The 16,928-nt window shown below is 39.0% G+C and overlaps 1 protein-coding gene across 1 annotated transcript in view; it reads left to right on the top strand.

The window, feature by feature from the left end:
• The first annotated feature begins 612 nt into the window (after positions 1–612).
• The window catches only part of LOC118368116 (EH domain-containing protein 4-like), a 41,654-nt gene continuing 25,338 nt past the window's right edge, over positions 613–16,928 (top strand). The window contains exons 1-3 of the mRNA XM_035751894.2: positions 613–1,418; positions 5,278–5,454; positions 14,209–14,306. Of these exons, the coding sequence (XP_035607787.1) occupies positions 1,189–1,418; positions 5,278–5,454; positions 14,209–14,306 (505 nt within the window). The 5' untranslated portion in view covers positions 613–1,188. The remainder of the gene's footprint in view (positions 1,419–5,277; positions 5,455–14,208; positions 14,307–16,928) is intronic.

The raw sequence follows: 16,928 nt of genomic DNA, 5'->3' as shown, positions 1-16,928 counted from the left end.
CAGGGTACATACATTCAGGTCATGTATATTCTCCACGATAAATGTGCATTCTAGTATTTTTGTAAAGTTGCTCCCACCTGGCAACTATTAAATAATTAGCCAAGGTTTTCACGTACATACATATAAACCATGTGGTTATGTGAAGGCATTGTAGGATTCCACATTTTTCTTTCTGACATCTGTGTCTAAGCAACATGCATGTTGCTAGGTGCCTACATACAATATGTAATGCAGTACATGTATTATCATTGTCACTTAATATGGATTCCATGGCGTCTGTAAAAATTTGACAATATAAAAGTCCTGTCCTCATTCAACATTATTATGAGCGAATTTAAGTTTTCCAAGTCTTCAATGCAAACTTGTATTGTCCATTCAAGTTTGCAGTATCGAGTAATAAAACTTTACTTCCCTTATGACAATGTCACGTCATTGAAATGTATAAATGGGCTTGGGGTAGACTCAGTATTTTTCCCTCTGGAATATTCAGTCTCATGTCACTAGGTCATTCATAGGGAAGGGCGGTGCCGTTAAGGTAATGCAAATCATAGAGGGAGAGGCGAGGCGAGAGTATTTACTCTTGTCTGCGTGAGATAAGCTCTTTTTGTATGGCGGTCAATGAGAGTGTAAAATTATGTGAGGCTTATTTAATCGAATATAGGTTTCATAATGTGTAGGCTGTTACAAATTTACTGATATAAGTTGATGTACGAGGCATTCCGGCAAATTTGATAAAAACAACTTGGTTGTGTCTGTTGTTCACACGCGTAGCCTATCTGCACTCTCATTGGCTAGAATGGTCCCTTCTGATCTCGCCTGCCTTCCATCGTTGAGGACATGTATTTCCATTGTTAGAGCTGTCACCCGAATATCTTGTTAACATAATACTTCATCTTCGCACAGGCACCACTGTGGCGCGAACCACTGCAACGCTGTGAACTACTGCGCCGCACAGAGGAGCTACTGTAGAGAGCAGCCATCAAGCAGTGTTGGGAAAACAACCGTAGATTCCAGATGCCACGTTTTTCAGTTGCCAAAGAACATATTTGATTCAAAGTAACAGTGCCAATTTTTGTAAGATATTCGGATACAAAGTAGCCTCGTTGCTCAAACTTTGAAAGCTGTGGAAAATCAGGAAGTAAAACGTTAGTTCTTGATTTGGGAACTTAGAAGAGGAGCATCATCATCATGTTCAGTTGGGTGAATAAGGAACAAGGAGGCAGAAACAAGGACGGCGAGATGTACCAAACTGTGACGGAGGGTCTTCAACAACTTTACTCCAAAAAATTATTTCCATTGGAAGAAACCTATCTTTTCCATGATTTCCACTCACCTGCGTTGGAGGCAGCGGATTTTCAAAGCAAGCCAATGGTTCTACTGGTTGGACAGTATTCTACGGGGAAGACGACGTTCATAAGGTAACTTTAGTGCATCCAGAAATCAGCAACAGTTATGCATTCTCATGTTTGTGTTAACTTTATTTTACCTACAGGGCTCTCTGCCTGTCGGAAATAATTGAGTTGTTGAATAACCCCTAAGCAGTAGCCTACTTTGACAGTTGTGAGCTGTCAAAATTGAGGTTAATTGCTGTCAAAATTTAAATGGGGGGGGGCAGGTTGTTACCCCCTGCAACCTAATGTAAACACAACTGTCTAGTGTTGGGAATGGGTTAGCATTATGTTAAGGTTGTTTCTAGTTTACCAATATTCCATATTCCAATTCAATACAACATGACACATCATCAACATGCCACACCACCTGCTACATAGAATGTTTTTTAATGTCACGATTATAAACTGGGTTGTTCGAGCCCTGAATGCTGATTGGCTGACAACCGTGGTGTATATATAAGCAATAAGGCCCGAGGAGGTGTGGTATATGGCCAATATACCACGGAGAATTGCTGTTCTTAAGCACAACTGCAACACGGAGTGCCTGGACACAGCCCTTAGCAACTGTATACTGGCCATATATCACAAACCCCGAGGTGCCTTATGGCTATTATAGACTAGTAATCAATGTAATTAGAGAAGTAATATACCAAATACCACGGCTGTCAGCCAATCAGCATTCAGGGCTCGAACCACCCAGTTTATAACCACGGGTATGACAAAACATGTATTTTTACTGCTCTAATTACGTTGATAACCAGTTTATAATAGCAATAAGGCACCTCAGGGGTTTGTGGTATATGGCCAATATACCACGGCTAACGGATGTTCTTAGCCGTAGTATATTGGCCATATACCTTAACCCCTTGTGCCTTATTGCTTTAGTATAGAAGCAGAGTAGTATTAACTATCCAGTTTCCACCAACTGCTTTCCAGTTTCCACCATAAATATCAATGAGACATGTCTGGTGACCTGGGCCTTTTGTGCTCCCCTGGAGCCTCTGAACAACCAACCATTATATGAAAGAAAGAATAGAACCATTACAGAATGGGTAAAACTGTCTAAACATCTCTGAATTTATTGCCATTTTAAGATCTTTCTCTCTGAATCATCAGGACAGGCGCAAACTACATCAGTTTCATAACTTGTTGATCTGCAGGTTCTGCAGCAAGAGAGGACATGCAGCTAGCTTCACTATCTTTAGGGAAGGTGCCTTTGGTAAGCTACAGTACTCCAGTCTGGTAGCTGCTGAAAGTATGTACACAATACTGAGAATTAGGTCAACATGCACCTTTTTGTTGTACGGGTAACATCTCACCTTGCAGATCATGTGTACAGAAATAAATATGGTTTTAATTGAATCAAATGTTTTTTTACTTGACCATTATTAAGTTGACCTTTAAATTAAAAAATTAAATTAAACGATCAACGTTAGTGAAAACAGTTCTTATCTTAAGTAGACTACATGGTCACTTACTGTTAAATTGTATTGCTCATTCACAACACCTGATTTGATTCTTGCAGAGCTTGCAGAGTTACTTCATACAGGGATCCCACCCAATTCTAAGGAATTTAATAATGAATCATGGGAGTTGATCATAGCCTGATCCCAGATCTATTTGTGCTGTCTTGCCAACTCCTATGGTCATTGTCATGCCGAATGTGACGTGTTTGACAGCACAAACAGATTTCGACCTAAACAAGGCTAGGGAGTTGAGGCCATTAATAGTCATCCTAAAGACATGTCTTTTCCTCTGAGTGGATGTTGCCATTGCAAGCTGGCATTCCTCTGTTTGAAGACCTTTGACACAGTGCCATCCTCTCACAGGAAGGACTGATGACCTATTGCATGGTCTGAACTCAACAACATGTGTAGCTGTTTTTTTTGGTCTTGAGGGGCACATATCAAGCACTCTGCCAGCCTGTAAAGGGTCTAGTGTTGGCACTTGAAAATGTGAGCATGTGCCATCCAGTTAGGCAGATGGCCAAGCTCTCCCATAGTAGCATATTATGTGGAATTACTCATATGTGGTATTCACATTTATTTTCATATGAAAGTATTTTTTTTGTCTTTCAGCTTGAAAAATGCTAAATGATAGAATGTATACAGAGGCCTCGCACTAGTAGGCGCTGGCCTGGTGTGTACAGATGTTTCAGTTAATAGTGTGTTCTGCAAGAGAGCTTGGTAATCATGTTGAAGCCAGGTGATGGATATTGCTGTTGTTTTATTACCTCACCTCACTCATCAACCATCATGCAAAGACCTATGGTCCATTATAAAACATTATTTGAAGTGTCGTGTTGTATTGATATGGTGTATCTAGTGTCCGGATGTGTTGATATGGTGTACCTAGTGTCCGTATGTATTGATATGGTGTATCTAGTAGAGGTCAACCGATTATGACTTTTCAACGGCGGTTCCGATTATTGGAGGACCAAAAAATGCCGATACCGATTAATCTGCCAATTTTTATTTATTTATTTGTAATAATGACAATTACATCAATACTGAATGAACACTTATTTTAACTTAATATAACACATCAATAAAAATCTATTTAGCCTTGATAATAATGAAACATGTTTAATTTGGTTTAAATAATGCAAAAACAAAGTGTTGGAGAAGAAACATGAGAATATATGAAAGCTAGTGGTTCCTTCAATATTCCAAGGTAAGAGGTTTTAGGTTGTAGTTATAGTATTTTTAGGATTATTTCTCTCTATACCATTTGCATTTCATATACCTTTGACTATTGGGTGTTCTTATAGGCACTTTAGTATTGCCAGTGTAACAGTATAGCTTCCGTCCCTCTCCTCGCCCCTACCTGGGCTCGAACCAGGAACACATCGGCAACAGCCACCCTCGAAGCAGCGTTACCCATGCAGAGCAAGGGGAACAACCACTCCTAGTCTGAGCAGTGGTTGCCAGCAGCTCCTCGCAATGCTTGATTCACAGCGCTGTTTATGACTTCAAGCCTATCAACTCCTGAGATTAGACTGGCAATACTATAGGACCTATAAGGACATCCAATAGTCAAAAGGTATATTGAATACAAATGGTATAGAGAGAAATAGTCCTATAATTCCTAAAATAACTACAACCTAAAACTTCTTAACTGGGAATATTGAAGACTAATGTTAAAAGGAACGACCAGCTTCCATATGTTCTCATGTTCTGAACAAGGAACTTTTTTACATGGCACATATTGAACTTTTACTTTCTTCTCCAACACTGTGTTTTTGCATTATTTAAACCAAATTGAACATGTTTTATTATTTATTTGAGACTAAATAGATTTTTATTTATGTGTTAAAATAAGTGTTCATTCAGTATTGTTGTGATTGTCATTATTACACATATATATATATATATATAAACGGCCGATTAATCGGCAGCGGTTTTTTTGGTCCTCCAATAATCGGTATCGGCGTTGAAAAATCATCATTGGTCGACCTCTACTATTGATATGGTGTATCTGGTGTCCGGATGTATTGATATGGTGTATCTGGTGTCTGGATGTATTGATCTGGTGTCTGGATGTATTGATATGGTGTATCTGGTGTCTGGATGTATTGATATGGTGTCTGGATGTATTGATATGGTGTATCTGGTGTCTGGATGTATTGATATGGTGTATCTGGTGTCTGGATGTATTGATATGGTGTATCTGGTGTCTGGATGTATTGATCTGGTGTCTGGATGTATTGATATGGTGTATCTGGTGTCTGGATGTATTGATATGGTGTATCTGGTGTCTGGATGTATTGATATGGTGTATCTGGATGTGTTGATGTATTGATATGGCGTATTTGGTGTCTGGATGTATTGCCGTAATGTGCAATAAAGGTATTGTATCACAAAACTCTTACTCTGTTCTGTTCCAGGTACCTGCTGGAGCAGGACTTCCCAGGCATGCGGATTGGCCCAGAGCCCACAACGGATGGCTTCATCGCTGTCATGTACGGGGAGAACGAGGGGATTGTCCCTGGTAACGCTCTGGTGGTCGACCCCAAGAAACCCTTCCGTAAACTCAACGCTTTTGGAAACGCTTTCCTCAACAGGTAAAGTGGACCATTTTTGTTTATTACTGGTAACACTTTACATGAAGTTGCTCTTACAAAGCTGTTACTACATTATGTAACAACAATATTGTAACCATAGTAATTGCAGTATTACTACACAGGTATAAGCATAAAATCACATTACACAATTTAAAGGATCTCTGTGGGTGTAAGATCTTCTCAATATCAAGGGTTACCCACATGGTGGTGTGATTTTTTTTGAATTGCTGTGACATGTGGAATTTTCCATGGCATAAAAAGGCATCTGAGCCTTGGTAAAGGCTTTAGCAGAGATATGTTGAATTGTTCAGCTGATAACTCAAGGTTAAGACATTTTCTTAGATATGAGTATTGATTGATTACAACCAGACACCACCTCCCACTGCCCCTGTCATGTATTATGAGTTCATATTATCGTTTATCTTACCTACATTTACCTCCCTCTCTCACTTTGTCCTAATAAATATGATATTAGTGACACGGGGGCCCTGTTCATTATAACAGCTGTAATAAGTAATTATTCTTGTGAAGTGAGAACACATATTTGAAATTACATTTTTGTTTCACATTGTAGGCATTGTTTTGTTGAGGACATTCATCCAAGCATGCATTCCTGCATGCAGTGCAAAATAACACATGCTTTTTCCTCCCTGTACTTACAAGGTTTGTTGATTTGTCCCCTATGTTCCCGAGAGTGACTTACAAAGCAGATCCAGTTGGTTTATGTAATCATGATTTTTTTTTTACTTAGGGAGGTTAGGGATAGTTTTGGTAGTTTTGTCCCATTGCTTCCTGTCAACCCAGCGTTTGACATAGCTGTCATTTTCTTCCACAAACAGTTAGGAGGAAGCAGTGACTTTGTCACCTTTCGTTAGTTGTAGTGTACACTATCTGTTGTTGGCTTGGCTGTCTGTTGTTGGCTTGGCTGTCTGTTGTGGGCTCAGTCAAGAGACTCTCGTAGATATAATTTTAGCCAAACAACACTTGGCCGAAGCATGTTTCCTTTTTCCAGATATTTATAATCCAGGGGAAATGGGTAAGTACTTCTATGACCGTTGCCCAAGTTAAGGTCAAAGACATTCCTGACAGAACAGTGGACGTCTCCTCCTTTCCAGAGAACCTCCGACAAAGCTCATTGTTTCCCGGGCACGTTAATGTGCGTCACACAAGATATCACTTGGAGTATGTCCACCCCCCCACCCAACTGAAGTTATTTTACATGGATGAATTCATAGCCTTTAAATTGGAGCCACACCACGTACAGTACCAGTCACAAGTTTGGACACACCTACTCATCCAAGGATTTTTCTTTATTTTTACTATTTTCTACATTGTAGAATAATAGTGAAGACATCAAAACTATGAAATAACACATATTCATGTAGTAACCAAAAAAGTGTTAAACAAATCAAAATATATTTTTTATTTGAGATTCTTCAAAGTAGCGTACCCCTTTGCCTTGATGACAGCTTTGCACACTCTTGACATTCTCTCAACCAGCTTCACCCAAAATGCTTTCCCAACAGTATTAAAGGAGTTCCCACATAATCTGAGCACTTGTTGGCTGCTTTTCCATCACTCTGCGGTCCAACTCATCCCAAACCTTCTCAATTGGGTTGAGGTCAGGTGATTGTGGAGGCCAGGTCATCTGATACAACACTGCTTCACTTTAATTATTGGTCAAATAGCACTTACACAGCCTGAACGTGTGTTGAGTCATTGTCCTGTTGAAAAGCAAACGATAGTCCCACTAAGCGCACACCAGATGGGATGGCGTATCGCTGCAGAATGCTGTGGTAGCCATGCTGGTTAACCTCTCTAGGATCGTTTGGGACGCTAGCATCCCACCTCGCCAACAGCCAGTGAAATTGCAGGGCGCCAAATTCAAAACAACAGAAATCTCATAATTAAAATTCCTCAACCATACAAGTATTTTAAACCATTTTAAAGATACGCTTCTCGTTAACCTCTCGCGACGAGCAATCCCGTATCCGGGAGCGTAATCATAGCCTCAAGCTCATTACCATAACGCAACGTTTCCTATTCATGAAAATCGCAAATGAAATGAAATAAATATATTCAAACACAAGCTTAGCCTTTTGTTAACAACACTGTCATCTCAGATTTTCAAAATATGCTTTTCAACCAAAGTCTACACAAGCATTTGTGTAAGAGTATTGATAGCCTAGCATAGCATTAAGCCTAGCATTCAGCAGGCAACATTTTCACAAAAACAAGAAAAGCATTCAAATTAAATAATTTACCTTTGAAGAACTTCGGATGTTTTCAATGACGAAACTCTTAGTTAGATAGCAAATGTTCATTTTTTCCGAAAATATTATTTGTGTAGACGAAATATCTCCGTTTTGTTCATCACGCTTGGCTAAGAAAAAGACTGGAAAATGCAGTCACATACAACGCCAAACTTTTTTCAAAATTAGCTCCATAATATCGACAGAAACATGGCAAACGTTGTTTAGAATCAATTCTCAAGGTGTTTTTCACATATCTATTCGATAATCTATCAGTGGTGGCAGTTGGCTTCTCATCAGAAGCAAACGGAAAAATACTGCAGCTGGAGATCACGCAATAATTGCGACGGAGGACACCAAGCGACCACCTGGTAGATGTAGTCTCTTATGGTCAATCTTCCAATGATATGCCTACAAATACGTCAGAATGCTGTCGACACCTTGGGGAAGCGACAGAAAGCCTAAGGTCATTCGTGGCCCATTCACAGCCACAGGAGTCATTGGCATGAGGCGGTTTCAAAAAATGCGGCACTTCCTGATTGGATTTTTATCTGGGTTTTTTCTGTAACATCAGTTCTGTGGCACTCACAGACAATATCTTTGCAGTTTTGGAAACGTCAGAGTGTTTTCTTTCCAAAGCTGTCAATTATATGCATAGTCGAGCATCTTTTCGTGTCAACATTTCTTGTTTAAAACGGGAACGTTTTTCATCCAAAAATGTAAATAGTGCCCCCTATATCCAAGAAGTTAATCCAACCACAGTTTCCGACTTCAAAAAGGCTTTTCAGCGAAAGCAGAACATATCATTATGTTAGGTCAGCAACTAGTCACAGAAAGCATTCAGCCATTTTCCAACCAAAGAGAGGTGCCACAAAAAGCAGAAATATAGATCAAATTAATCACTAACCTTTGACGATCTTCATCAGATGACACTCCCAGGACTCAATGTTACACAATACATGTATGTTTTGTTCGATCAAGTTCATATTTATATCCAAAAACCTCAGTTTACATTGGCGCCATGTTCAGAAATGCCTCCAAAACATCCGGGAAAATTGCAGAGAGCCACATCAAATAACAGAAATATTCATAAACATTGATGAAAGATACATGTTTTACATAGAATTAAAGATAAACTTGTTCTTAATGCAACCCCTGTGTCAGATTTCAAAAAAGCTTTACTGCAAAAGCACAATATTCAATAATCTGAGAACAGCGTTCAGCCACAAAAGCAAGCTATACAGTTACCTGCCAATTTGTGGAGTCAACAAAAGTCATAAATAGCATTATAAATCTTCACTTACCTTTGTTGATCTTCGTCGGAATGCACACCCAGGACTCCCACTTCCACAAGGAAAGTTTGTTTTGTTCGATTACGTCCATATTTATGTCCAAATACCTCCGTTTTGTTAGCGCGTTTAGTTCACTATTCCAAAGGCACAATGCGCAAGCGCAAAATCCAGACGAAAAGTCAAAAGAGTTCCATTACAGTTTGTAGAAACATGTCAAACAATGTTTACAATCAATCCTTAGGGTCTTTTTATAATAAATCTTCAATAATATTCCAACCGGACAATAGCGTATTCATTACAGAAGAAGAAGAAGGCACGGCGTGACCGCTCAGTAAAACAACTGATTGACCTCAGCCTAATCCACTGGTTGAAACAGCTTTTATTCAACCACCTTCCACAATAGAAGCCTCAAACAACTTTCTAAAGACTGTTGACATCTGCTGGAAGCCTTGGGAAGTGCAATCTGGCCCCATAGACACAGCATATTGGATAGGCAATCACTTAAATTAAACTACAAACCTCAGATTTGTCTCAGGTTTTCACCTGCCATATGAGTTCTGTTATACTCACAGACATCATTCAAACAGTTTTAGAAACTTCAGAGTGTTTTGTATCCAATTGTCACGTTCGTTGAATGGAGAAGACCAAGGCGCAGCGTGATGTGAATATATTCTTCTATTTATTAATGAAGAAACACTAAACAAACTATACAAAACAACAAAACGAACGTGACACTATATATAAACAAGTGCAGACACAGGCAACTAACCATAGACAATAACCCACGAAATACCCAAGGAATATGGCTGCCTAAATATGGTTCCCAATCAGAGACAACGATAAACAACTGCCTCTAATTGAGAACCAATCTAGGCAACTATAGACATACATAACACCTAGACTAGTAAACACCCATAGACATACAAAATCCCTAGACAGGAACAAAAACACATACATTACCCATGTCACACCCTGACCTAACCAAAATAATAAAGAAAATAAAGAATACTATGGTCAGGGCGTGACACCAATACGACTAATAATATGCATATATTAGCATCTGTGACAGAGTAGCAGGAAATTTACTCTCAAATTTGGACTCATCAGACCAAAGGACATATTTACACCTGTCTAATGTCCATTGCTTGTGTTTCTTGGCCCAAGCAAGTTTCTTCTTATTATTGTTGTCCTTTAGTAGTGGTTTCTTTGGTTTTTGCGACTGCACTTGAAGAAACCGTCAAAGTCCTTGAAATGTTCCGGATTGACTGACCTTCATGTCTCAAGATAATGTTGCACTGTCGTTTCTCTTTGCTTATTTAACTGTTTTTGTTTGCCAAAATATTGACTTGGTATTTTAGCAAATAGGGCTATCTTCTGTATACCACCCCTACCCTGTCACAACACAACTGATTGTCTCAAACGCATCCACAAATGAACTTTTAACAAGGCACACCTGTTCATTGAAACGCATTCCTCATGAAGCTGGTTGAGTAGAGGTCGACCGATTAATTGGAATGGGCGATTAATTAGGGCCGATTTCAAGTTTTCATAACAATCGGAAATCAGTATTTTTGGATGCCGATTTTGAATATATTTTTTTTAATTTAAAAACTTTATGTAACGAGGCAAGTCAGTTAAGAACACATTCTTATTTTCAATGATGGCCTAGGAACAGTGGGTTAACTGCCTTGTTTAGTGGCAGAACGACAGATTTTTACCTTGTCAGCTCAGGGATTCAATCTTGCAACCTTACGGTTAACTAGTCCAACGCTCTAACCACCTGCCTCACGAGAAGCCTGCCTGTTACGCGAATGCAGTAAGAAGCCAAGGTAAGTTGCTAGCTAGCATTAAACTTATCTTATAAAAAACAATCAATCAATCATAATCACGAGTTAACTACACATGGTTGATGATATTACTAGTTTATCTAACGTGTCCTGCGTCAGGGTAGCCTAGTGGTTAGAGCGTTGGACTAGTCAGTATTTATAACTACACAGGGTTGATGATATGACTTAGTTTATCTAGCGTGTCCTACGTTGCATATAATCGATGCAGTGTGCATTCGCGAAAAAGGTCTGTCGTTGCTCCAACGTGTACCTAACCATAAACATCAATGCCTTTCTTAAAATCAATACACAGAAGTATATATTTTTAAACCTGCATATTTAGCTAAAAGAAAGGTTAGCAGGCAATATTAACCAGGTGAAATTGTGTCACTTCTCTTGTGTTCATTGCACACAGAGTCAGGGTATATGAAACAGTTTGTGCCGCCTGGCTCATTGCGAACTAATTTGCCAGAATTTTACGTAATTATGACATAACATTGAAGGTTGTGCAATGTGACAGCAATATTTAGACTTAGGGATGCCATCCGTTAGATAAAATACGTAACGGTTCCGTATTTCACTGAAAGAATAAACGTTTTGTTTTTTTGAAATGATAGTTTCCAGATTTTACCATATTAATGACCTAATGCTGGTATTTCTGTGTGTTATTATGTTATAATTAAATCTATGATTTGATCGAGCAGTCTGACTGAGCGATGGTAGGCACCAGCAGGCTCGTAAGCATTCATTCAAACAGCACTTTCGTGTGCGTTTTGCTAGCAGCTCTTCGCAATGCTTCAGGCATTGCGCTGTTTATGACTGCAAGCCTATCAACTCCCGAGATTAGGCTGGTGTAACCGATGTGAAATGGCTAGCTAGTTAGCGGGGTGCTCGCTAATAGCGTTTCAAACGTCACTCGCTCTGAGACTTGGAGTAGTTGTTCCCCTTGCTCTGCATGGGTAACGCTGCTTCGAGAGTGGCTGTTGTCGATGTGTTCCTGGTTCGAGCCCAGGTAGCGGCGAGGAGAGGGATGGAAGCTATACTGTTACACTGGCAATACTAAAGTGCCTATAAGAACATCCAATAGTCAAAGGTATATGTAATACAAATCGTATAGAGAGAAATGGTCCTATAATTCCTATAATAACTACAACCTAAAACTTCTTACCTGGGAATATTGAAGTCTCATGTTAAAAGGAACCACCAGCTTCCATATGTTTTCATGTTCTGCGCAAGGAACTTAAACGTTAGCTTTCTTACATGGCACATATTGCACTTTTACTTTCTTCTCCAACACTTTTTTTTTGCATTATTTAAACCAAATTGAACATGTTTCATTATTTATTTGAGGCTAAATTGATTTTATTGATGTATTATTTTCAGTTAAAATAAGTGTTCATTCAGTATTGTTGTAATTGTCATTATTACAAAATACATTTTAAAAACCGGCCGATTTCATCTGTATCTGCTTTTTTTGGTCCTCCAATAATCGGTCGACCTCTAGTTGAGAGCATGCCAAGAGTGTGCAAAGCTGTCATCAAGGCAAAGGGTGGCTACTTTGAAGAATCTGAAATATAAAATATGTTTTGATTTGTTTAACACTTTTTTGGTTACTACATGATTCCATATGTGTTATTTCATAGTTTTGATGTTTTCACTATTATTCTACAATGTTGAAAATATTTTTTTTTTAAATGTTTTTAACTTGAATGAATAGGTGTGTCCAAACTTTTGGCTGGTACTGTACATGGCTGCATACTACTGTCATGACATTGGCCTGCAGGTAGGTCTATGACAGTCATAAATACCTCTTCTCCCCGTTTTTCCTCTCTCTACCCTACTAATGTTACATTTGCAAAACCCATGGTTAACATAGAGATTCTGGGAACATCAGAAGGTGGGGGGAAATGAACTATATTCTGGTAATCCGACCAATTGAGCATATGCGGTGGTTCTTAATGAATATGATGTCAGTTCGGTTGTCATCTGAGACATTCTCATCAATGATAAGATGACATAAACTCTACAGTGGAAAGTCTACACATCAGAGTTATCGGATTCACATGGAATTGTTGTTCAATTTAAATGTTTGAATATGAAATTATTCGTGATGGGATGAAATGTGATTTTAGCTTCTAAAATGTGAGATTTGGGTTTTCATAAGGTAGGGCTCTGCTCAATCAGTGGCCCGACCCTTTGAAGGGACATGGGCTATAAAACTTTTCAAACACGCCCTCCTCTCCCTTCCTATATAAAGCCTTGACGAAAATATAACCTCCTGTTCTGAGGATGTATGGACGATGGTTCGATGTCAGAATGGTTCAGAACGAAGCCAACATCAGCGTGAGCTTTGGTTGCGAATGGTATGAACTTTGAACTCTTATTCACTAGACATTTTTCAAAGGACAAAGGACTCGGTTTGGCAACACGGCCTTCCATCTACCACCAACCTACCGAAGCGCAGCTCAGAGTAAATATTTATTGCATTTTCCTTTTCCAAATGGGCGGTAATTTAGAATGCATAAGATACTGTATTTACGATAGCACAGCTTCGCCCTTTGTTCCTCAGTCTTCCCGCTCTTTCACTCAAACCCAGCCCTTTTCTTTTGTGTAACAAACTGTCATATCTGTTCCGCCCGCTAGGGACGTTTTCCTTTATGACGTAATTTGTAATTAAAGTTATGATTTAATTATGTGTATGTCTAATTCTGTGTAATTACTTAGGTATTTAGTAAATAAATAATTAAACCCAATTTTGTATTGCTGATTCAACTTGTGAGCCAGGGTTCGTGCAGATAACCAAGAATTTACAACTGAATTAAGATGACGATTAATATTGACTGCTATTGATGTAAAATATTACTAGGTCTTTAAGAGTTTTTTCGGAAGATAACAGCTCTATAAATATTATTTTGTGGTGCACTGACTCTCTTGTTAATCACATTTACATGATTAGCTCAATCAGAAATTATTTTATAGCATAGCATGTCATATCACTTAATCCGGCATAGCCAAAGACATGACATTATATACTACATTCTAAATCCTTCCTGCCAAAAACAATAGACATTCAGACAGGTATGGGCCTTGCTGCCAACCAGACAGATATACAGCTATCATTAACACTATATTTTCATCAGATCTGATTGAATGGTTGAATACTCATCACTGTTTCTCCAAATCAAAAACATACCAAATGTAGAAAAAGCATTGGATGGGGTAGAAAAGAAAACGTCTCAATATTTTTTGGGACAACATAAGTTAAAATCGGGGTGTTTTCTGTAGCTGGCCTTCGTGTCTATTACGAGTGTTGTGTTTTCTTCTCTATTGTATTTTTAATACTAATGCTACTCTGTTATTTTCTTTGCTCCTGTATTCTTGTAGGTTAATCTGCTCCCAGATGCCTAACCAGGTCCTCCAGGGCATTAGTATAATTGACACACCAGGAATCCTGTCTGGAGAGAAGCAACGCGTTAGTCGAGGTCAGTAGCTCGCTATCAAGCTGAGATGTGACATTGATACAGGAGGATGGACTACACTGCCAAAATACTTTAAGATGTAGACATCAGCCTCTCAATGTTGCTTTTATTAACATCAACCACCCTTTTAAAACTATAAATCATCAAACTACCCAACTTGGAGAGCTATGGTGGTACTTTTCTTTAAGAAAGAATAGTAATTTTGTTTGTGGTGGATCATGTATCAAGTCTATCCTTGTTTCTATACATTTTACAGATGCACATTTTTCACATACTGGCATTTTTGTATTCTACAGTGCAGTAAGGGCAAATGGGTAGCTATCAAGTGTGTGTCAAGTGTCAGAGCATGGGTTGGAGAGCTTTATTAAGTGTTTTGTGTAATTCACCAGATAGATAAGCAGCATGTTCATGCTCTCAATATGTACAGAATCTCACTCTAAGCCAGCTGTGTGTCATAATTGTACAAATATTGCATTGAATAATATCATCACCATGAAGTACCAATGCTACAGCATGATGCAACACCTCCAGGGCTCTAGCTATGTTTTCTCCCGAATTGGAATCCAACAATGGCTTTCTAAGCCTCCACTGGAAACCCTGAGATATGAAGTCATACCGTAGGCCTTGTTAGCAGCCCCACTCAAGTTTCCTCCATGTTGAGAAAATGATGGTAACCTCAACCCTATTTTAGATATTAGGGTAATCATGTGCTGCCCTGTTCTCACTTTCTTTTCCTCTTTTTGAAAAACCACAAGGTTTCTGATATGAAAAGCTGTAAAGAAAAACGATACTTATAAGACAATAACATTGGGTGCAATTACAGAAGTGTTAGGGCCATTTGGGACGCATACCATGGAGAGATGGGCATTCTTCTACATCTGTTCCTGCATTTCTCTCTGTGTACAGCTGAGGTTGCAGCCATTTCAACATGATTTTAATGGTTCATAGCATCATGACATCAGTAGTTTTCATGTTGAGTTATATTATACATTTTTACACAGAGTAGGCCTTTAATATGATCAATAACGTCATGGCCAAGTGATATAATTCATGACCACTGGACTTGATGAACTCAGAGTAGTTGTCATCAAAATAAAAACGGGTGTTGATATCTTTCCAAGTTCCAATGATTCAAATTAGTCATGCAGAGGAAGTTTGTTTCATGAGTGTCCTTCAGGCTACTATACCGATGTCCGCTGTCTCTCACGTCTCTCACGTCATTACAGCATTGACTGTTCCCACACTCTCCTCTCTCTCAGAGCTCCTCCTAGCTAAATGACTTGGCCCAGTCTGGCTGCTTGCATTCTTTATAGCCTTGTAACCCCTGTCATTGTCTGTGATTATGAAAATAGAGCTGGAATGGATAGTTGCCATTTTACTGGCTCCTGACTAATTTTTGTGTTTTTATTTTGCGACGATCTTAACTTTTTGGACGTAATATATATATATTTTTACCTTTATTTATACAGGTTCTTTCTAATTTAGATAATATCTCTTTTCCAAGATAGACCTGGTCCAATAGCAGCAGGGGGAACAACGTTTCAGACAAAACAACTTACATACACTAACACAACATTAAACAAAACTATAAACACACATACAGTACAACAATTACATATTACATTAAAAACACAAACATCTTGACTAAAAACAGCTGGCCTAAAAACAATTACACTCTTCTATGATATATACATCGATCAAGTGTTTAAACTCCACCAACGAAACTAGATCATCACATTTTAAAATGTTCAGGAGAGAATTCCAGGACCACGGTGCTAAGTAACTATAACTATTTCTACCAAGACCTGTTCTAATTTTTGGTACTGTTAGAAGCAAATCAGAATGGGACCGTAATTGATATTTATTTACTGACCTGACTAAAAAAAGAACAGAGATAAAATGGCATTTTACCCATTTTGTCCTTATAAATCAGTGTATACCAGTGTTTAAGCCTACGCAATGTTTCCACCGTCGTTTCCTATGACTGAAAAGAAAACATATAGAAATCAGAACAGTGATCACCAACCTCGATTAGGATGAAGATTTCTACTTCAACGAGTCAGGGGTGCAGGACATACTGCTCACCCCGGACCAGGCCCTAAGAGAGACCGACGTGCGGGCACCCTGACACAGCTACTATACGTCGGCGAGTACATAAACCACCTCTACCCTCCGTTCTATTGGCGAGTGTACAATCACTGGAGACCAAATTGGACGAGATGTAGACCATACTATTTACCAAGAGAGTTTTCATCTATGTTTTTCTATTTATCACCACAAACCGATGCTGGCACTAAGACCGCACTCAACGAGCTGTATAGGGCCATAAGCAAACAAGAAAATGCTCATCCAGAGGAGGCGCTCCTAGTGGCCGGTGATTTTAATGCAGAAAAACTGAAATCCGTCTTACCTAATTTCACCTGTGTAACTAGAGGCGGAAAAACTCTAGATCACCTTTACTCCACACACAGAGATGCATACTAAGCTCTCCTTCGCCCTCTATTTGGCAAATCTGACCATAACTGTCACGCCTTGATCTGTTTCACCTGTTCCTGTTATTGTCTAGACCCCCTCCAAGTGTCGCTTATTTTCTCCAGTGTATTTATCCCTGTGTTTCCTGTCTCT

This window comes from Oncorhynchus keta, chromosome 35, assembly GCF_023373465.1.
Source record: "Oncorhynchus keta strain PuntledgeMale-10-30-2019 chromosome 35, Oket_V2, whole genome shotgun sequence".
NCBI lineage: Eukaryota > Metazoa > Chordata > Actinopteri > Salmoniformes > Salmonidae > Oncorhynchus > Oncorhynchus keta.
The sequence above is the reverse complement of the archived record's forward strand: the minus strand, read 5'-3'. Positions and strand labels throughout refer to the sequence as shown.